Source organism: Podarcis tiliguerta, assembly GCF_965153285.1.
Source record: "Podarcis tiliguerta genome assembly, chromosome: 14".
NCBI lineage: Eukaryota > Metazoa > Chordata > Lepidosauria > Squamata > Lacertidae > Podarcis > Podarcis tiliguerta.
In genome coordinates, this window is record NC_139547.1 from 6323167 (window position 1) to 6345704 (window position 22538).

At 50.5% G+C, this 22538-nt stretch overlaps 1 protein-coding gene across 2 annotated transcripts in view; it reads right to left on the reverse strand.

The window, feature by feature from the left end:
* UNC13C (unc-13 homolog C) overlaps positions 1-22538 on the reverse strand; it is a 133179-nt gene that overhangs the window by 54142 nt on the left and 56499 nt on the right. For both annotated transcript variants that reach the window (XM_083412926.1, XM_083412925.1), the window contains exons 8-12: positions 20920-21147; positions 17848-17989; positions 3911-4080; positions 2315-2430; positions 1706-1869 (exon numbers count right to left, since the gene is read on the reverse strand). In XM_083412926.1, coding sequence (XP_083269052.1) covers positions 1706-1869; positions 2315-2430; positions 3911-4080; positions 17848-17989; positions 20920-21147 — 820 coding nt within the window. The remainder of the gene's footprint in view (positions 1-1705; positions 1870-2314; positions 2431-3910; positions 4081-17847; positions 17990-20919; positions 21148-22538) is intronic.

Genomic DNA, 22538 nt, shown 5'->3' on the forward strand with positions numbered 1-22538 from the left:
AAACAACATGAAAGCTGTGCCTTGGTTTGCTACTCCCTGGGGATGGGGCGAGGAGTGGTAGCAATGAGAAAAAAGGAAAAGAATGGAACAGGAGGTGGCTTTTTCAGCCAACACAGCAATGCCTTTCCTATAGGAGCGGAATGGGCATTTGGAGAGGATCCTTAAAGAGAGAGAGAAAGAGAGAGAGAGAGAGAGAGAGAGAGAGAGAGAGAGAGAGAGAAAGAGGAGCAGAGTGGAAATAGGAGAAATACAGGGCAAACTGCAACCCTACCCACCCCTGATCCAGATGCTCATTTGACAATGCCCAACAAACCAAGGTTAAGTAATGGAATTCTGATGGCTAACAATCAGAATTGCAAAGCACAGGGATGGCAAAAGGCAACTTGGAGTAACAGAGCGAGTGTTAGACCCGTGAGAGTCAAATTCAAATTCCTGCTTAGCTGTGAAGCTTCAGGCCAGTCACTCTGACTCTCAGCCTAGCTGACCTCACAGGGCCGTTGTGAGAATGAAAGGGGGATCACAGGGACAACCACACATGATGCCTTCTGTTTCTTGGGGCAGGGGGCGGGGAAGGTGAAATAAATCAGCCAAAGAGCAAACTGGTGGAAGGAGGCAAAGGATTCATGAGTTGGTTTCTTAAAAGCATTTGGGATGCGGGTGGCGCTGTGGGTTAAAGCCTCAGTGCCTAGGGGTTGCCGATCGAAAGGTCGGCGGTTCGAATCCCCGCGGCGGGGTGCGCTCCCGCTGTTCGGTCCCAGCGCCTGCCAACCTAGCAGTTCGAAAGCACCCCTGGGTGCAAGTAGATAAATAGGGACCGCTTACTAGCGGGAAGGTAAACGGCGTTTCCGTGTGCGGCTCTGGCTCGCCAGAGCAGCGATGTCACGCTGGCCACGTGACCCGGAAGTGTCTTCGGACAGCGCTGGCCCCCGGCCTCTTGAGTGAGATGGGCGCACAACCCTAGAGTCTGTCAAGACTGGCCTGTATGGGCAGGGGTACCTTTACCTTTAATGCCCCATACACAGTGCATTTGACGGAAGAAAAAGCCTCAGGACAGCAAGGGGAGGAAGTCATCCATATTCCTCAGAGGAGATTGTGAGGTACTGTGGTTTTGTCTTCTTTCCTCTGAGTTATAGCTGAAGAAGCTCAAACCAAAGTTTAGGTTTCCTGAGAGCTAGGCAAGGATGCTGATCCCATGTGTTGCAACAGGGGCAGCAGCAGCAGCCGCCCTTGGAGCACACACAAACAGCTGAAACGGAGGGGGCAGACCTTGTGATTGTGGGTGTGCAATGAGGCATGTGGGGCATCCCTTCACATCTCTGGGTTGAAAGATTTCTTTCTGGCAAATGGAACGGATATTTTGCTTTTGTGCATTGAAAAAGCCATCAGTTGCCTTGGGTGGATGGCACTAGTTCAGGAGCAGCTCACCTGCACTGCAAAAAATATTTAGTATGCAAATACCACAATGCTTTCAAAGTCTTTACAAAGAGCTTTACACTTTCCCCAGGCATACCTAAAAGGACGGCGTTAAGAACTTGCATTTTGATGCTGGAATAAAACCAACTTGGTGTGTCAAAATAATGTTTTGAAAATGGATCTGCAGCTTCATGGGAGCTCAGCAACTCATTTGCAGCAGCAGTCGCCGCCCTCCCAATCCGCCCCGGCTGCCAGCAGCTCTGCTCCCAGTTCAACATGCTGTGCTACTTACGTCATCGCTTGGTAGATGTATTCGATGCCATAACGCATTGCAAACTCGTCAACGATCTCTTGGGCGGCTTCATCAAAGTAGACCTTCCAGGCCTCGTCTCCTTTGACTGCAGGGATCTGCACAGCCCCGCTTGACTTCACCTCAGTCAAGTAATGGAAGAGGTTCTGAAGGGAACACATTTTTCACCTTAATTGGAAATTTCAACCTCCAAGTGCACTGGAGAAGACAGGGCTGTATTATGCTCACATTTCCTCCAAACTTTCATTAATTTCACATCCTATTTGCTTGTTACAGGGATCTTTGGACGAATGAGGTCTGAGAAAAGCTTAGAGCCCACAAACATCGTCCTGGAATTCCAGGAGCGATTTGGCCCCCTCATTTCCTGGCCTAGGCACAAGCCCCCTCGCCCCCTCCTTAGCTTCTTACCCCCTACTAGTCCTGATCAGTGTGCCATCTTGTAGACTCTGCATCCACCCACCCACCTATGGGCCCTGCCTGGTCTTCCTCTCTCAGCCACAGAGCCTTGTCCCCCTGAGAGTCACTGCCAGGCTCCTTGCGAGCTACCACTGGGCCATGCGCATGAAGGAAAAGTCCCATTCCACCACATACCTCATGTAAGCAGGTGTATTGCACATGATAAGGGGCTACCTTCTCCTCTCCTTTTATCTCAACGTTGAGCTTCAACCGAATGGCTCCGGAGACAGCAGATTTATCGGTTCGTTTGTCTAGTAAAAGCAGGCGGGGGAGGAGAGAAGGAAAGAAAGATGTTGGCTGTGGCCAAAGAAGCTATTGTTGGCAGCTGAGAGGACCAAATGCTGCCACAAGCAGATGTCACTGCTTTTGTGCAAGTAATTTTGGCCACGTGCAAAGCATTCCTGCAAGAGGAGCAACAGTTCTGCCCTCCTCCCGATCCAAAGCTGTGTGCACATGGTGGGTGGTGGAGAAGCTCAAAGGCCTGGGAACATTTTCTGTGAACGCCGCCTTGAAACCAATGAGACAAAGCAAGAGGTCTGACACACCCAGGAATGATCTGTGTGAATCAGAAGAGGAGTGTGTGTGTGTGTGTCGCTCCATACAATGCTTTAAAATCACTTTAAAATCACCTTGTCTGAACAAGAATGAGGTGAAAGAAGGGAAAGATAAAAAGGTTGCGTGTCTGTGCCTTGGCCAGGATCTTCAAGACCACCAAAGATGGAGGTGATGGACTTGGGTTAGGGGTAAACAAGGCTAGGAAAGAAACGCTTGCTTTGTGGGATGTGGTCCACAGGTAGCAGTCAAGTACAACATTCCTTGTAATGCTAGAGTGGACATGCAAGGGAATGTTTGGTCCAGCCAGTCGAGACTTCTTGTTCCTCCTGGCCTGGATCATCCTTCCTCTTGCATGTGACCAGAGGTGGGTGTGACCTTACCTGTCCAGGTAACAAAAGGACGAGTCACGCAGCACCCCCTCCCTTCTTTTTTCCTCTTTCTCCTTTCGTCTGCTTCCAGCTAGGACTGCTCTGTTGGTTGCAGCCAGCAGCAGCACCGGGACTGTTCCCCATATGGGGTAAATCCACATGTGGCTATTTGTAACTTTAAGTTTTTAAGCCTGCCTTCAGGATTGATACTGTGTACTGCCTGAATGTGAGTAAACTTACTTTTTGTTGACTATGAATAGGATTGTGGTGTCTTTATTCTTTTAAGAGGGATTCAAGGGAACTTACCGGGAATGCACAATTCAATCTGAGGCAGAGGTTCTAACAAGCCTGCAACCAGCTACAGTGGTACCTCGCAAGACGAATGCCTCACAAGACGAAAAACTCGCAAGACGAAAGAGTTTTTTGTTTTTTGAGTTGCTTCGCAAGACGAATTTCCCTATGGGCTTGCTTCGCAAGACGAAAACGTCTTGCGCCTTTTTCTTAAAACCGTCAATGCATTCCTATGGGAAACCGTCAATGCATTTCCTATGGGAAACTGTGCTTCGCAAGATGAAAAATTCACAAGACGAAAAAACTCGCAGAACGGATTAATTTCGTCTTGCGAGGCACCACTGTATCTGCTGTGCATGTAAGAAAGGGGAATGTAACTCTTCTACATAAGGAACTTGCTCTCCTGACACCCTGAACATTCCCACATGCTTCAACATTTTGTGTCTGACTCTGGCCACTGGCAAAGGAAGCCCCTTTCCCCTGGGGAGACTTTGCTTGTAACAAGAGTATTGCCTACCAAGGTTGTACCAAACATCCATTTCTCCGCTGAGGGTTCTCACTTCGATAATGGTTTGCCCCAAGAAGTCGTCTGATTCTTTTTTGAAGTGCTGCTTCACCCGAGATTTGATGTCGTCATCCTCATCCCAGACCCGGACTTTTATTCTGTCTGTCGAGTTGTGGCATTCGCTGAAAAGGAAAAGTCATAGAACAGGTGGTGGCTCTAGAACGGGGCATGTCAGGCCAAAGGGCAACGTCCCACTGAACCCGGACTGGAGTTCTTTGCTTTTTGGGTCTGGAGGCCTTTGCTTTTTGGGTCTGGCTATGGTTTGAGGTCACACTTGGGCTGCATTTGATAAGCAGCTGTCACTCTACAAGAGTGACCTCAAACTGTAGCCAGACCCCCACACATAGAAAGAGCTTCTCAGGTCCAGCAAACCGGCAGGTGCTCTTGTTCCTCTCCAGAGGCACCTCCGGGGTGGGGGAGGCGAGGCTCTCTTGTCCTTCACAGGAGGAACAAGGATATCATGACCTGGTTTGTCTCAGGCCAGCATAGACTTCAGAAATGCAGGCACCATGGAGCTACTGGATAAAAATGCCCAGGTAAGAAGCAGGGGAACAAGGGAGAGAGAGAGAGAGAGAGAGAAAGGAGGCTCAGCTGGTCCTGGCAGAAGGAGGAAGGCCAGAAATATGGAGAAAGCAGGGTGGGCTGCAGAGTTGAGCCTTTTGGTTTTCTGCCTGAATGCAACAGCAGCCGCCATCAAGGTCAGTGCACCCTAAGCACCAACGGGCTTTTCTTCTGCGGCCTGGACATACGGATTACTGTATCCTTGGGCTCAGAAGTTAATCTGAGAAAAAACATACCATATTTTTCCATGTATAAGTCGATGCTTTTTGCTTAAAAAAAAAAAAAAGGCAAAAATTGGGTGTTGTCTTATACACGGATAGTGAATGCAGAGGTGGAACGTGCGATTAATGGCAGCAGCAAGAAGGAGATTGGCAGTGGCAATTGGGTGGGTGATTGGTCGCTGTGGCAAGGCCTGCTGGTGACTGGCCATGGCAATTGGGCAGGCGATTGGCGGCTGAGGCAAGTGGGCGGCTAGGCTGTTGGTGGCGGCAAGTGGGCAGACAATTGGCTGCTGTGGCGAGGTGTGCGATTGGCAGTGGCTGTGGCAAGCGATCGGCAGTGGAGGGCAGGTGGGTGATTGGCGGAAGTGACCTCCCCGCCCCCCAAAAGCTAAACAACTTAATTTCTTAATTTTGGGTTAAAAAAAATAGGGGTTGTCTTATACACGGGGTCATTTTATACACGGAAAAATACGGTACGTGTAAAATATTGGGGTTGTTTGTTATTATGATTCTTGATCGGTTGACGAATCATGTCTGTGATTATTCATAGGAAATAAAACATTTCCTGTCTTGTCAAAGAGATGAAAAGCAAATCTAGGTCACGACATAAACAGAACCTGGTTACTGTGGTTTCTCCAGCCTGTTGTTAATTATCTGCTTTACCGCCCCATCCCCCCACCCCAGTTCAAGCCTGGCTCTCCAGCTGATGAGGCGACATGATTCAGAAGCTCTGGCCCTGAGCAGGTGCAAGGTAAACAGTGGAAACCTCTCCCCCCCCCATATTTATGCAACCAGTTTGGAGCCTGGGCTGCTGAATGCAGGAGCTGAAGGGGCCGTTTCTCAGCAGCCTCTGGGTGAGAAATGCTCTTCCACTTTGGGGCTCCACAGTGGATTCAGATCAGCTCTGTGTGTTGCCTTTTGGCAAGTGGAGTGTGTGTGTGTGTGTGTGTGTGTGTGTGTATGGTCACATGCACAAAACTTTCTGCCTTCCTTTGAAAAGCAGCAGCTCCCCAAGTCTTGCAACCCTGTGTAGCAATGTAGGAGCAAGGATTGCTTCCAAGCTGGGTGGGTGGCATTGGGAGGACCAGTTTCAGGAGCATGGATGAAGGGGCAGTAGCTCCACCCTGCCTGCCAGGGCAGCACTTTCCCCTATTTTACTTATTAATGGGGGAGGGGAGAGCTTAGTAAATGATGGGAAAGAACAACAAGTGAAATAAGAAGTAAAACATAAAACCATTTAAAAAGAGGAGACGATGTGGAAATGTCAGAAAAGAATTCACTGCAACCCCCCACCAAAAAATAAAATAAAAACAGAGGGCCAGATGAGATGAGTTATTTCAAAAGGCCTGGGTGAGGAGAAACTTCTTCAGCATGCCTTGAAAAGACCTCAGAAATGGTACCAGGCAACCTGCTCTGGCATGTCTGCCTGCTGCCTAAGTGGGGGGCTACCACTGAACTACATTTGCTTCTAATATATACTGTATTTTTTGCTCTATAAGACTCACTTTTTCCCTCCTAAAAAGTAAGGGGAGATGTGTGTGCGTCTTATGGAGCGAATGCAGGCTGCGCAGCTATCCCAGAAGCCAGAACAGCAAGAGGGATCGCTGCTTTCGCTGCGCAGCGATCCCTCTTGCTGTTCTGGCTTCTGGGATTCAGAATATTTTTTTTCTTGTTTTCCTCCTCCAAAAACTAGGTGCGTCTTGTGGTCTGGTGCATCTTATAGAGCGAAAAATACGGTAATCTATCTATCTATCATCTATCTACAGTCATACCTCATGTTACGTCTGCTTCATGTTACGTTCTTTCAGGTTACGTCCTGCAGTGACCCGGAAGCACCGGAAAGGGTTACTTCTGGGTTTCGCCGCTCGCGCATGCACACAAGCGCAAAATGATGTCATGCACATGCGCAGAAGTAGCAAATCGCGACCTGCACGTGTGCAGACACACCGCTGCGGCTTGCACTTTTCATGTTGCGAACAGGCCTCCGGAATGGATCCCGTTCGCAACCAGAGATACCACTGTATCTATCTTCTGAAGGGATTTCCTATGAGAACACACACACACACACACACACACACACACACGGAGTGCTCTGTGCAAATGCTTGCCCAGTTTGCTCCCTGGAAGGCTCAGCATCCTGCTCTTGGATCTGCCATCCTCTCCTCCTGCATGGCATATTTATAGCTATGCTCCCAAGAGAGCAAGGCTTAACACTATGGGGGTAGTGCCAGGATCGAACCCACAACCCAAGGGCCTTGTAAGGTCTAAATGAAGTTATTCGTGGGAGTTCCAGTTCTCCTCCTTTCCCCCAGGAGACTGGCAGCATTTTCACAAAATCAATTCTTCCCTGCTATAAATAATTGAAGGAGGAAGAAAACGCTGCATTTTTATAGTGGCTCCAAATAGCATCAAAGCCGTGCAGCACCAGTAGCGGGAGGCAGAGCCAAATTTACTTGCTGGGGGCGGCGGGGGAGGGAGGAGAGGGACTTTCACTGCACCGGGCATGCTAGACAGAATCCTGACTGCTGTGCTTGATTGTCTTAATTAACTTACAGAGTGGCAACACAATCCATTTGATCAGATTTTAAAGTGACAGCAGAGAGAGTAATCTGTAGTCATTTTGAAAGAAACAAGAAGAGATATCAAGTTACTTTCGAGCGGCTCAGAACACAGGTGTAAGATTTCTGGGAAACTTTTGGAAAATTTGAGCCGGGGGGACGGGACACCTGAAATCTGAAGAATTTACACTGTTTATTATCAGATGTAAATTAATTTTACTGCTTTAACAACACAAAACACATCACACGTAACTTATCCAGGATATACAATTGTACTGGCATATTTATGGCAACTACAGAGCAGCCGTTTGCATCCTAAGACCCAACTCTGTTCAGTGGAGCTTCCTCCTAGACAAAGGCACAGAGGAATGCAACCTCAAAATGCCTACATCCACTGAACTCAATGGGATTTACTTCTGAGTAGACATGTACAGGATTGGCCAGGTCTGCAGGTCAGCATCTAGTATCTACAAACTGAATTGGAAGTCACTGGAAGAAGGCAAAGAAAAATTTGCGAGCAACAAAGTTGGTGGAGATGGTAAAAAGGTAAAGGACCCCTGGACACTTAAGTCCAGTCAAAGGCGACTATGGGGTTGCGGCGCTCGTCTCGCTTTCAGGCCAAGGGAGTCGGCATTTGTCTGCAGACAGCTTTCCAGGTCATGTGGCCAGCATGGCTAAACTGCTTCTGGCACAAAGGAACACCGTGACGGAAACCAGAGCTCATGGAAATGCTGTTTACATTCCTGCCTCAGTGGTACCTATTTATCTACTTGCACTGGCATGCTTTCGAACTGCTAGGTTGGCAACAGCTGGGACAGAGCAATGGGAACTCACTCCATTGCGGGGATTCGAACCACCGACCTTCTGATCGGCAAGCCCAAGAGGCTCAGTGGTTTAGACTACAGTGCCACCTGCATGATGGTGGTACGCTCCTGTTGTGCACATAGTAGGACCCTCTGGGTACAGAAATGCATCTTTGATTTGGGTATTGCATGTGCCCATAGTAAACACAGAAGCTATCATTCTCCCTTCCCCACATTGTTCCCCAGGCCTTCTCACTCCTCTAGTTCAGACTCTCCTGAGAAGGTCATTCTCATCTGTCAGATCATGGCCACAGTGGGTCTAGATGACCTGGGACTGTCAGGCGAAGATGGAGACTAGCCTGGTACACACACAATGCTTGTCAGGAGTGTGTGCAGGAGCCAGGCCCTATGACCAGTAGGACTTTGCAGGACTGGGGCCTTCCTAAAGTTTGTTCTGTAGAGGCAAGGTTGCGAGCAACAGGTGAGGCCAGTTGGTAACTCACAGCACCTGGTGGCAAGAGCCGGGAAGGGATATAAGGTCAGCATTTCCCTTCGGCTCTTTGCCACAACAACACCTTCCCTGCCTTGCTGTGTTTGGCTCCTTGACTCCTTGCTTCTTGATCCTCAGACCCTTGACTTCGTGACTCTTGCTCCTTGATTCTCAGACCCTTGACTTTTTGACTCCTTGATTCCTGACCCTTGGCATCTTGACTCCTGGCTCTCTGACTCTCAGCTTCCTGACTCCTGGCTTTTGGACTCCAGTTCCTGTTCCCACCCCGCCATCTCTCCCCCGGTCCTGACGTCCCCAGCCAGGACTTCGACCACCCATGAACCAAACCATGACAATGCTGCGCCCACAATGAAAGAAGCCATGGTTTGCTTAGATTGCTTCCCAGCCACTCTTGGCTCCTGCTTCTGCAGCCTGGCAAGGGTCTGGGGCGGGAAGGCCAAACAAGGCACACTTAAGGAAGCATGTTGGGTTTGTACGCTAAGCTATCATGACAACAACCCAAGGCTTGTAAGCCATCAACAAACCAGGGCTTTGGATCATGGTTTGCTGGTAGAAAATGAACTGGCAGTGAAGCCACTGGGAAGGGTTCAGGCAAACCCCCTCAAAATGCCTTAGGGTTATGTGTGAGCCAGGCCTACACATCGTCATGTGCCTGTAGCCAGTGGAAGGATCTACAGCCTATGGACAGTCATGAAACTCCCTTTGCACCTCCAGAAGGCCAGAGCAGGCCGGGTGTTAATCCCCAACCCCTTCACTGAGCCCTCTATCAAGGGTCTCTGCCTGTTGGTCCTGCAGGTCCAGCTTTTCAGCTTCAAGGTCCAAGTCAGAGGCAGCAGGAGGCGGATCTCATTTCCCTGTCTTGCAACTTAAAATATTCTTCCAATGGCACCTTTTGCATGCAAAGCAAGGGCTCCCTGCCTCAGGGCTGTGGACCTTCCTGCTCTCACCTCCCCTTGCCCCTGCCTCCCCTTCTTGTCCCTTGCTCAGCCCCCTGCCCTATTCCGTACTGCCCCTCCCTCCAGGTTTCCTTGCCTCCTGACTGCCGAGGACACACAGTCCTTCGAAAAGGAGGCCACTTCTACAACCGCCCCTCACCGATTCATACAGTATTAATGCAACATCGATTCACAGGCTTTGCATCTGTTTACATCTAGTGATCTATTTCATTTCACATGCTTTGTGGTTATGATTCTGCCTGCAGGGCTGGGGCATCTCCCATCTGTCACTAAAACCGTTACAACGGAGGTAAGCCGTGGTCCAAAGCAACATGCAAGGCGCTGTGAGCCCACAACAAGGTGTCTGCAGCTTATGCCACGTGCAAGCATTAGATGCACTGAATAGCTGTGAGAGCTTCTTCCTGGGAGGGGATTTGCCTCCCAGCCCCCACTGTGTGCCTGGCCTCTTTAGATTAAGAGGGTTTTGTAGCAAGGCAAGGAGGGAGGGGACACAAAGGAGGTGGCGATGCGTTACACAAAACAAGCTGTATTCAGTGGATTCTTTATTTGATGTAATCAGACCTCGCATTCCTCAGAAAGCCAAGGATTATGACAAGAGCAAAGTGACGGGAGGTCTCTCAGCACCACCCAGGAGTGCTTGGGCACCTCTCCCTTCAGCTGAACTGCAGCCAGCCCAGTCCCTGCCATCTTCTCTACCTTGTAGTCTGGGGTCACAGGGAAGCCTGGCATGGGGAATGCTGCAACAGGGCACTCACCAAGGAAGGCTGTTCCTGGCATAGAAGCATGAACCCAGCTGGCTATGCAGGGGCCACAGGGAGGTCCAGGTGCACATGGAGTGTCGTGGTGCTGGCACAGCTGGCCTTGCACATTCAGAAAGACCATGGAGGCACCACACGCTGACCAAGTGTTCTCCTGGAAGGAGCCAATGGGCACCAGTCCTTCAGCAGCCAGAGGGTGGAGAGCCTTGCAGCAGGCCAGCGTGAAAGGTTTGAGCTGCAAGACTGCTGTCCATGGTCCTGAACCCTTTGCTTTTGTATTTTGACAGAGAGCATCCAGTGTTCTGACCTCACCCCAGCATAAAACTGGCTTGGGCAGTCCTGGGCTTGCCACCGCCCTCTCACCTGGGCTGCCACCTCTTTCTTGGTGTGGTAGGAGTTGGCTTCTGATCAGGATGGGGCTGGTTTGCCCAGCAGCAGACACTGCAGGAAGGCGCCTCCTGAAGAAAGCCCTTTGCTGCAGATGCCACATAGCTCTGCACACCTCTAGAAAGCCACATAAATGCAGGAATGAGCTTCCTGCCTTTGATAGAGGCAGCATGACTGAACTCCCAGGGAGCTGGGGACTGGGCTACCTCTGTGCCTCACCACTGGAACGTCAACGTTCTCCATCATTTCTAGCGCTGTGGTGGAGATGATGGAGACCATTCCATGCACTTAGAGACAGACTTGCCCCAGCCACTTTTGCTAGAGGGGTGGTGGGCTCTGACCTTATCAGCCAGTAGCTGTGGGTGTTCAGATAAGTACCAAGCCCTCCCATCCACTTGCCCTTTCTCCTGCAATTAAAATTGCACCCCTTCCCCTTTCTACATGACTGAGGCAGATCCACGTTTCAACCTATGGAGCTATCAGCATAGTTTTCTTTGGCCCTGAATTCTATACTGGGCGATCATGGAGGGAGGAAGAGGGATCAGGCAGATAAACAGAACATCCTCCCTTAACCCAACAACAGAACCGCTTCTCCTTGTAATCAGTCTTCAAAAGCAAACACAGGATTATTTAAAGACCAAGCAGGGTCAAAGAAACAATTTGCATAATGTAAAGTAAATCCATACTTGTAACCAGAAAGCTGCACGCTTTAAATCCTTGGCCATTTCTATTAATCCCAGAGGCCATGTGGAGACTGATACATGCAGGAGTAAAACTAACTCACTCTTGGGATATTCAAATCCCATGGCATTGCTGGGAAGGCAGGTTCCTTGGTAGCCAGGACTTTATCTCCAGCCACAGCCAGCACTGGCAGAAGAAGTCCCTACCTGGCCATACCAGGGACCTATTCTCAGCTGTTTCCTAAGAGGCTGGATTCTGACTCAGTGCGGGACGGCTCATAAGCAAAGCCACAACAAACCTCCCTCTGCTCCTAGAAACTGACAGGTCCAGATCTCCATCTCCGCAAAGGGGGAAAGAGCCCATGGGGCTCCCAGACTGAAGCAGGGGTCTGACCCCAGGAAGAGAAGGAGCTACCACTCTTCTTCTTATTGACAATATAAAGTCTAAGCTGCTAGTAGTACTGGAAGTGGAAGAGGAAATGGTGCAGGGAGAAGCATATTCATTCATTAATTCATCACCCTGCATGTTCTAAGCACAGCCCTGAACTCTGGGCAAAGCTCCAAAGAGGAGCAGTCTGCAGTGGTGGGAGCTGTGGAGAACAGAAGCATGTTATAGGACACCTGCAAATGCCTTTCAAGGGGAGCAGTTGGCTGGCTGGCTAGGGCTGGCCTTGGTGCCCTTTGGCGGACCTCTTTCCAATTTCATAGTTCTGCGGACAGCTACAATTCTCAAAAAGCTTCCTCAAATGGCAGCAACAGTGCATTCCACCCGGTTCTCTTAACCAGAGGGCTGCATTTGAAACAGCACCGCTTTGCAAAAGGTCCTGCAAAAGGACCCTCTTGGGGATTCAAATCCTTGTCATGGCTCAGGGCACAGAACCAGATTTGGGGGCCCAGGGAGGCTCTGCCCCAATTCTGCCCTGTTCCAATCTGCTTTACTCTAATTGATCCAGTAGCTCAAAACTAAACTTTGCTTGGGGTCATTTCAGACATGCTAATTGAGAGAGAGAGAGAGAGAGAGAGCGCGAAAACCCTTTCTTCCTGTCCAATCTGTTGTCATGCACATCAGTGGCTGACCTCCTGGGCTTCCCCCCTCTGCTTCTCTCACTAGAAAACTTCATTGCACTCACTTGTTCAATGGCAGAGGGGCTTCCTTGACTGCACACAGGGTGACTCTGCCAGAGAAAACCCCCACCAGACCCATAGGCTGCCTATGCTCATTTCAGCACTTCCAGCTTAAGGGTGGGAGAGTGGAGATAAGAAGCAGCCTGGAAGTTGCCTTCAATTGACCCAGCCAATGGATTGGCCCATCCTGCATTTGATGGGCAGGGTCCCTCCAGGGTTTCAGGCATCACTGGAGCCTTTCGATTTCGCTGTGTACTGATCCCAAAGCCTTCTGCATCAGCCCAGGGTCCTGATCCCATGGTGGCCAACCAATTGCCCCAGCTGGCTGCCTACAAGAGCAACAGCGGCAACTCTCCCCTCTTGTGGTTCCCAGCTACTGGCATCATTCAGAGGGATGCTGTCTTCCATAGGCACCAACTCTGAGGGGCCCAGGTCCCTTTACCCCCCCTGGAAAATTTGGGGAGCAGCCCCTCCAAGTTGAGAACAATCAGGGGTTTTGTGAAGGAGGTGTGAGGGCTCTGGCAGGGTCTTAGACTCCTTCCTCCTCCTTCCCAAAAGGGGCTTATTTGTGTGTGTGCAAGCACATCTGTGTGTGGGAGAGCAAAAGGGGTTTTCCTCCACAAAGTGGAGGACGTGGTCTGTTCCTGAGTCAGGGGAGAGAGGCGGCTAGTGGAACAGGGCGCTCAGTAGCTGCAGCATCATGTGTTGGGGTGGGTGAGTACTCGGAAGGGCTTGAGAATATCCTTTATCTTTTCTCCCACCCCCACCCCCTTTTCCTCCCCTGCATATCTGGGAGAACAACTGAAAGTGGAGGAGAGCTCAGACCTCCCCCTCCTGTCCTTATTTTGAAACTGGAGCCTTTGCCATGATTGAACGATTTAAAAGGAAAGTTCGCAAGATCAGCACTGGAGTACTGCTTGCTTATAGTGTGTTCTGTGTGGGCGGGTGTTTCTTTGGATCTAGAGAACAACAAGTCCTGCGCGTGAGTGAAGGGTGTCTCTCTCTCCTTCCCCTTTGCTGGTGGGTAGGTGCTGCCCTCCCAGCTGCTGCTGCTGCCACACTTGGATTTGCCCCCTGGCTTCTCCAGGTCCCTGCACATCATGGCACACATCGTTGCCCCCCCCATATTTTATTCAAGTTGTTGCCCCCCCCCCCCGTTGTCTTCCACACAAGAAGCATTTCCGAGCCATCATGGTTTGTGGTCAGGCAAGGAACTCTTTCCTCCTTTGGACATCAGCTGGATGTACATGCACAGTAACTGCTCAGTTCTTAAGCTGATTAACGAAACTGCGCTGGACTTTTACTTTATGTAAAGCTGCAGAGCAAATGGACTTTTACTCAAAACAAGGAAGTTATGCTGTGCTCAGCATGGGGCTAGGTAGGGTTGCAGCCACAGCCCCATTACATGGCTCTTATGTCTTCCATGAAGCTCTTTAGCAGGACTCCTTTAGATTGATGAAAGTCTCTCTCTTCATTCACTCAGCAGCAAACCTTCTAGGGATGCAGATGTACTGTCAAACGGGGCTTCCCCTTCCCTTTCAGTTCCATGCCCCTAAGCAGCTCTGCATTCAGAGGTGCACCTAGGCTCCTTTGTGCCCTTGGCAAGGAGCTGTACTGGCACCCTCCTTGCATTCAGAGGTGCACCTAGGCTCCTTGCACCCTTGGCAATCACCGGCTTTCTGTCTTTGCTGCAACGGCCCATGCCAGCAACTGGATTTCTCCGCTGAGCCTGTGTGCCTCGCCCAGCCTCCCAGAGCAGCAGAGGAGTGGCCTGGGGAGAACAAGGACTAGTAGGTGGGCTTCTAGCCACTATGAGCCAAAGGGCATTCTCAGGGGACCCAATGCTGATTTGATGGCACCCCAGCCGCCCCGCCCCCCCCAAGCTTCAGGTGAACATTTGGACATGTTTTTAAAAATTATTATTGCTTTCTGAAGTGGGGCTTGATTGTTGATGCAACTGAATGTTTGTGACCTTATTTCAAACATGCACATAAACCTTTTGAGAAGCTGAAAAGCTGCTCAGGGGAGGGTTGTTCTGTTGCATCTCAGGGAGAAGCCGCTCATCAGCGCTGCTGTGCACAGCCGTCTTGTGCTTCCATGGAGGACTCTCCCCCACCCCCACTGCTGAATTTGTAGGTGGGTGGTGGTGGTTGTGCACCTCCCCAAGTTTGCTGCCGAGGCTGAGTCAAGTGATCGCAACTTGCCCAGAATGAATGGGTTGGCGAAGAGAGCAAATCGTGGATTTCCAAAGCTCCACTGTTTGTGTTATTTGAGTTAATTAACATTTATTTGCTTATTTTGGATCAAACAGCCGGCACAGGCGGAAGCTGTTTACTGATGCCAGATGGCAAGCAAGAGACAGCCAGCCAAAAGAGGCATCCGGAGTCAGCCACCCAGATAGGAAGCAAAGGCAAAATTTCAGGTTAGAAAAGTGTTGCTCTGAAGCTCAGAAAATGCGTGGGGTTGTTGGTCCATGCAGCCGGAGCCCCAAGCACACAGGCCTGCCTGGGTGCCACCGAGCCAGAGAAAGGCGAGAGGCTGGCCAAGAGCCTGGCAAAAGAGAAGCAGAATCACAGCGAACCCTTCAGAAAAGGAAGGCAACCTCCAGGGTCTCCAGTTGGCTGCTCAGGAGGAAGGGGACACCCCCCAGTGGGGTCAAGGTGGCCCTGGGCTTGGGGAACTGTCACTACGGACACGAGTGGCTGTGGCCTGTGGGCAGGCAAGTCATCTGTGAGAAAAGTAGGAAAGCTGAGGGAACCAGGAGGCCAGTGCATGGCCCAGAGAGAGCTCAGCACCAGGGCAAATTGAAGCTCTTAAAATATGGCGCAAAGGAGGATAGGTGTGTGCGTGTGAGCTAGCAGGGAGCTGAACACAGGCCCAAATGCTGAGCATCACTCACTCTAACAGTGAATGCAGCTGGTGTGTGCAGAGAGAGAGAAGCAAAAGGAGAGCATCAGCTATGCTAGGCAGAGCCCCTAGTTTGAAGAAGCACAAAAAACACCTTTAAAATCCTAAGTGGGAACCTCCCAAATACACAAACACACCAAGACTGAGCATGCTCAGTGTGGCATTGGGATGGTGACTGCCTGGGGAAGGGATGGAATAGAGTATTCTAGAGGTTGGGTGCAGCTGGCTGGAACCCAGATGAGGAGATGCTCCTCCTCCTCCTCCCTGCAACGTATTTTGTGGAGGATCCCACTTTGGTCCTGCCCTGAAAACTAACAGCCTCTTGTCCCCAACCTGCACTCAGTTTCATTGGACTCCCCCAAGATAAAGGGAAGATAAAGGACCCCTGGATTGTTAAGTCCACTCAAAGGTGACTATGGGGTGTGGTGCTCATCTTGCTTCAGGCCGAGGGAGCCAGCGTTTGTCCACAGACAGCTTTCCGGGTCATGTGGCCAGTAGGACTAAACCGCTTCTGGTGCAACGGGACACCGTGACGGAAATCAGAGCGCACAGAAACACCATTTACCTTCCTGCAGTTTACCTATTTATCTACTTACACTGGCGTGCTTTCAAATTGCTAGGTTGGTAGGAGCTGGGACAGAGCAACGGGAGCTCACTCCATCACAGGGATTCAAACCACCAACCTTCCAATCAGCAAGCCCAAGAGGCTCCGTGGTTTAGACCAAAGCACCATCCGTGTCCCCTACCCTATGCCATGCCACGGGCACCCAGCCAAAGACAACATCCAGACTCCTTGGCCTTTTGTTTGAGTGGGCAAACCTCACATAGCTGTCCAGCCCTCTGCCCAATCTCTGCCCAGATTCCATTTGCTCAATGAACACCCAGCGAGCCTCTTTTCCATCATCACCCGCAAGTGCCTTTGCTATTCTGCTCACTGAAATTGTTGCTCAGACACCTGCTTCCTGCTTTCACAGTTCAATGCAAGAGGCCCCATTCCCTGCTCAGACTCCTCATCCTGCTTCAGAAAAGAAGAGGCCCTTTCAGCAAACCTGCTCAGAGATGTAAACGTGGCCAGGGGTTTTTAGAGTCTATGGCCACATGTTCCAATTACCATTAGAGGCCTCCAGCAGATGTGATTCCCAGCAATGGGCCTAGCCAGAAATAAGCATTTCCAGGAAGGAATAGGCCACAGCCTCCACAATCTCTCTAGAAAAGCCCCTTCCTGAGATCACTTGAAGAGAGGAGGCAGCCTTTATCCCCCTCCATGCTGCCTAGGCTGATTGGCAGCAGCTCACTGGAGGAATAAATATCCATGCCTCCTTGCCAAGCCAGCAATATGGCATCCTGCCAAAGAAAGGGTCTCCTCTCACCTACTCCATCTTGCATTTCATCTACTGCCCGGCTGGGTGCTCACAAGCAACCAATTAAAGTCAAGGTTGGCCACATAAAAGTCCTGGATCAGCTATGATTAAGCTATAAACAGACACCAGCATGTCCCAGGCCTTCATCCTTAAGGTGCACAACTCATAAAGAAAGATGTTTTTCCCACCTATGAAGGAAAGCAAAATCTTCTTCCTGCCATGGCCTGATCTGCCTGAGAAGACATCTTTTATTAAAAACATTTTTAAAATTCTAACTTCCTAGAGCAATGCCAGCCACACCAATGGAAGGCATCCATCTTGTGAATGTACTTCCACTTTCATTACAGCATATTTATAAATTATGCAGCTGAAACATAACAATAATCTAATAAGAAATTGCATGCCACTAAATTGAGTTGAACATCCCAGAGGCAGATCCCAGCATCCTCTCCAATATAGAAATCAATGTCCCCCAGAAAAATGCTCCAGAGAGAGACCATTTCCACAGTTTCAGGCCTGCAGTTATTGTATGCTAAATGCAAAACCACTGGGATGTTTCAAATGGCCCCATTTTTAGTACAATGACATATTCCTGGCTGCTGTATTTGGTGTTAAGTTCTAATAGCTGGTATACTCCATCTTTGGAGCCAACCTCGCTCTTCCTCTCTGGCTTCTACAGTCACCAGAGGTGGCCTCACATATGCTCCAAGCCCTATGCCACCCCAGCCCCCTGGCCAAATGAAGGAAGGGCTGAGGGCACCTCCTCCCCAAAGAGACCACCGAATCTACCTTCAATCCCGAGGGCGGCCATACTTCCCTGGGGCCATTGCACTCCAGCATCATCATCACATGAACTTGAAGTCCACACCAACCCACATTTTGGTTGTGACTTAGAAGTCGCAATATGAGTCTGTCGCTTCATGCTTTTAATAAGGCCCAAGATACAAACACCCAGGTAAACATGACGAATCACAGGATTCCTTATGAATGGCATGTGTTGCAGGCAACATTTACTCCTGAGTAATGCACCCCAGAAAGCCAAAAGAGGAAGGAATACTCACAAATAGAACTTCTCGTCCCATGTTGGATTCAGGTTCCCAAATATGGTTTTTGTCCTCCTTTTGGTCTTGCCCACTTGCACCGTGACATACGGGTCACTGGAGCCAGTTTTATCCTTGGCCTGCAAGCCCTGAGCACAGACCACTGCAAGAGAGGAAGAGAGAGAGAGAGAGAGAGAGAGAAGTGGAGGACACAAGTTGATAAAACTTGTTGTTGTTTAGTCGTTTAGTCGTGTCCGACTCTTCGTGACCCCATGGACCAGAGCACACCAGGCACTCCTGTCTTCCTCTGCCTCCCGCAGTTTGGTCAGAAACTAGTTGATAAAACTAGGCCTGGCCAACGGTGCTGTGACCAGTGTCCCCACCCCCCTGCAAAAAAGGGGCTAAAGGCTTGGTGCTGGGCAGAAGAACACATGGAAGGTCCCAGGTCCAGTCCTCAGAATCTCCAGCTCAAAGGTGATGGAGCTAGGTGGACTAGGTCAGAATGAGGCCACTTCCAGTGTTCTTAGATGTAGGAGAAGCCCCCCAGTACTCTGAGCCAGAGTAGAGCAGCGTGTCTTTTGTGTCCCCTGGGCTTGCGCCCTTGGCAAGGGCCAACCTAACCAGACCCTAGCTATTCCCCTGTCCCAGCTGGAGACCCTGGAGACCACTGGCTGCCAGTCAGTGTAGACAAGACTGAGCAGTATGGCTCCATGGCCTGACTCTGTAGAGGACACCTTCCTGTGTTCCTAATAGTTCCAGATTCTCTGGAAGGTAGAAAGAGTTGCTTTCCAACAGCTGGATCAGGGCGAAGGTTGGCTACCCTTCCACAGTCAGCAAAGAGCTCAGGTGGCCTGGCTCTATTCCCAGTTATCAGTAAGCATTGCAGGAAATGCCAGCATGAGGTTATAGGGGCGTCTCTCTCCTGGCACCTCCCTTTGGCTGACATCCTGGCTGGCTCTGTGGAGGAGCTGGCTGCCTCTTCCAAAGGCTTAGTTTTTGGACACTGTGACCGAAGGACAAGCAGTTTTTTTTGTCCTACACGGGGATTATCCATGCAGGGGGAAAAACACCACTCAAGCAGGTGTTAAAAACAAACAACACCATTATAAAAAAAGGACAAATAATGCAGAGAGACAATGTGAGAACCAGGCTGCGAGGCCTTTGAATGGAGAAAACAAACTTAGCCTCCTCTCAGTCATGCAAGTTGGACTCTGCTCTGGTCTCGCCCAAAAAGAGTTGTGCCTTCTCAGCTCTGAGAGCACACAGAGTTCTGTGCAACTCAAAGATTACCAATAGCAGGTGGTCTTCCAGGTGTTTCCTTGCACCTTCCAAGCCATGACACTGACCCACTGTGCTCCGCTCCTTCTCCCATAAGGTAAGCTGTCCTCTCCCCCAGAGCAAGAAACATCTCCCAGGAGAAATGTCCAGGTATTACTTTGGAACAAGATGCTTGTTCCAATGCCCCCCTCCACCCCGAGAGCTGCCTTCAGACCCCAGGAGCCTATTTCCTGAGCCATTCCCTCTTGCAGAGCTTGGTGTCCCGGCTGCAACCTCCAGTTACAGAGACAGCCAGCTTCCCTGTAGCTGCCTTTCGCCAAGAAAACAGATGTCAGGATTTATCATCGTTAATGTGTGTTTATGCTGCTATAAATACAAACACTTGTCAGTTGACTCCTCCATCGCAATTCATAACTGTGTGAGTCTCTCCGTCGGCTTGGAAGCCAACTGGGATGCGCCACACTCCCTCCCCTCGGCCCCCCTCTGACCATCCACAAATATTTGCTCTGTAAGTTGGATCCACGTGATTTAAAGCATCGAGACAGGAGCATTTAGTTAACGCTTTTGAACTGCCACTAGTAGGGACAGCCCAGCTCATTAACTGCCTCATCAGAGAAATGATGGGATCAGAATGCTGTGTCCCTGTCCCGTCCGGTCCCATTCCCTGCCCCCGCAATCTGACTCAGCAGCAGACCTGTGCCCCCCCCCCCCAGGCTGGGTCCATTCAGAAGCAAGTCTGCTGATCTTGGGGAAGGGAGGGTGTGTGGCTTCTCAAACCAATCCACTGGGATTCTCTCTGCTTTAAACCGTATCACAGGATGGTGCCTGTGATGTCTCCTCCAGGCATCTCCTGCAGCCAATCTGGTGCCCAACATCTTGCTCTGCTCTCTTTTGGACCACCCATGGAGGTGCATTCCACAGTCTCTCCAGACAGATGGATGGGTGAAGTCAAACTGCTGTGTTAGCAGCAATGAAGTGACCTCCCCAGGGCTCAAACCTGGGCAGTGTTTATGGAGGTCCTGGGCAGCCCAGACAACAAGATCTCTCTCTCAGCCTTGCTGCTGTGGTCCAAAGGAAAGCAGAGCAAGACATTTGGCCAGCACCAACACAGTACCATGAACCAAGGCTTTTATAAGCCCTGTGGATCACCCAGTTGTTATGGCTACTGGACAAACTGTTCTCCTAGGCTGCATTGAGGGCACCTCAAGTCATCTGCAACAACTGCTGCCTTGACCAGATCTATAGGAAGGACTATTGTAGGTGATGCTGCTCTGTGCATCAAATAGGGCATTGAGTCCAGCAACCTAGAAATCCCCAAAGAGACAGGCTTCTCTGGCAAAATCATTGTGGGTGGTGATACCAAGCCCCAAGTGAAGTTTAGTACTGGGGATGATAATGTTATGCTTATATTCTGTTTCTTGAAAATTATTTTTTTTTAAGGTACTGGGGATGTGCTATCATCTCCCTGAAGATGAATGAAATCAAGGAAGCACCCAACAGAGGAGATGTAGTTATGGGCTACTTTGACTACCCCCCGCAGACTGGTTATGCAAAAAGTTTGGCATTCAAAGTGTAAATGGGAATTGCTTGCAGTCCTCACCCCACTGGGGGGTTTCAAGGTGGCAAACAGCTCTGCACCAGCTTGCAGGCGGCATGGACCACCTCGTGAGATCAGTGTGTACGCTATCCTTCCACTTGGCACACCCAGAGAAACAATCACACACCAGAGACCCTCTTTCTGTTTGTATTCTGTAAATGCCAAAGGGAGCTTTGGCCAGAGAGAGTTCTCCAGCTGAAAAGGGGGAATCCTCTCACCCGTGATGGTGATCTTGGCTGACCACTTGGATGTCCCATCCAGGACACTCTGTTTGGCTGCCTTGGTGTGCTGTACAAAGTCCTCCTTGGGGATCTGGAACATTTCCTGGATCAGTTCAAAAACTTCTGGCCTGTTTCGCTCCCTGATCTTCATTTGCTCCTTCATTGCTGTAATGATATTCTGGGTCTTATCCTCAGCACCGTGCTTTGAACTCTTCTCCGCTGCCCCTAAGGTGATATAACAACGACATTAGCAACATTTAACAATGCACTATGTAATATTGGGTCACCTTCTATGAGAAGATGGTGACGCTGCTGGAATCTGGAAAACAGACGCCCTTGATGACACAGAAGGTGCCTGGTCAGGCGGGTCTTTCATTGATGCCTTTGCCAACCTGATACCCTCCAGCTGTTTTGGACAACCTGGACTAGCCAGGGATGATGGGAATTGTAGTCCACAACAGCTGGACGGCATAAGGTTGGCGACAGCTGACCCTCCTCTTGCTTTCTGTGTGTCCTGCACAGGATGAAGCCCCTTCCTTCCACCAGGGACATCTGGTTCCATGTGTGGCGCACGTAGACCACAGCACACAGAGAGGCCCCTTGATGTTGTGACGTCAGTTCACGCCTGGAGGGGCTTCCAGAAAGACATTGAAATGGAAGCCCGAAGTCTGGCACAGATGCTGATCCCCCGAAATGATGGTTTTTCCTGCCCTGAAGCAAAGCCAGGGATGCCAATATTCTGAGTTTTCTGGATCTTTGCAAAATAATGGGATTCCTAGTGGATCACAGAGATCAACTGCCAAGGGGGTAGGGGGGTCACAGTACAATAGAGCACCCAACCAGGAATCTTTGGTGGTGGGCTTTAGAGAGACTCGTTTGCAGCCCATCCCTGCGTGGATCAGCCTAGCATAGGCTGTGAGAGACCAACTGCACTGATCAGGGACAGAGGGCAATGCTGGCCGCAGATTAAAAGGCAAGGTGGCATTTCTGGCCAGCCCATCTTTTTCTGCTTGGCTGCAGGTCACAGGGGGCGAAGTAGAAAGCTGACAAATGACACAGGGGCAGCCAGCAAGCCTCCCTTGTTTCTGTGCCATGAGGCAGCCAAGCCACACCCCTGGGGGCCTGCGCATCAGGTGGCAGCAGCGCGGCAACAGAGGAGAGACTGAGGAAGAGAGAGGTCTCTGGGCCACCGGATGGCTTTTGGCGAGAGGTGACAAGGGGCCTCATGCAATCTCTTTAGCCAGCTGGAAACCTGGTGGGTTTAAAAGCAAAGGAGGAGGAAGAGTTTTATCCAGTGAAACTGGAGCTAAATGCAGACAGTGCCCAACTGAGTGAAACCCAAATGGGGTGGGAGATCCCTGAGACCAGAACGCAGGGTGGGTTGGGGGAAGCACAAGACCCATTCAGGGGTGCCTGCATGCCCAGAGATACTATGTCACCTCCACTCAGCCACTTCACTGTCCATCCTGCCACCTGGAGCCCCTGTGAGATTAGTGGTGTCATTGCTGTCTGAGCAGCCCAACCGTTTGCTTGGGCTTTGCGATGTGCCAAGCAGACTCTCCCTTGCCACTGCCAGGGCTGCTCCAACAGGCTTCTGTTGCCACCCCAAACAGCCC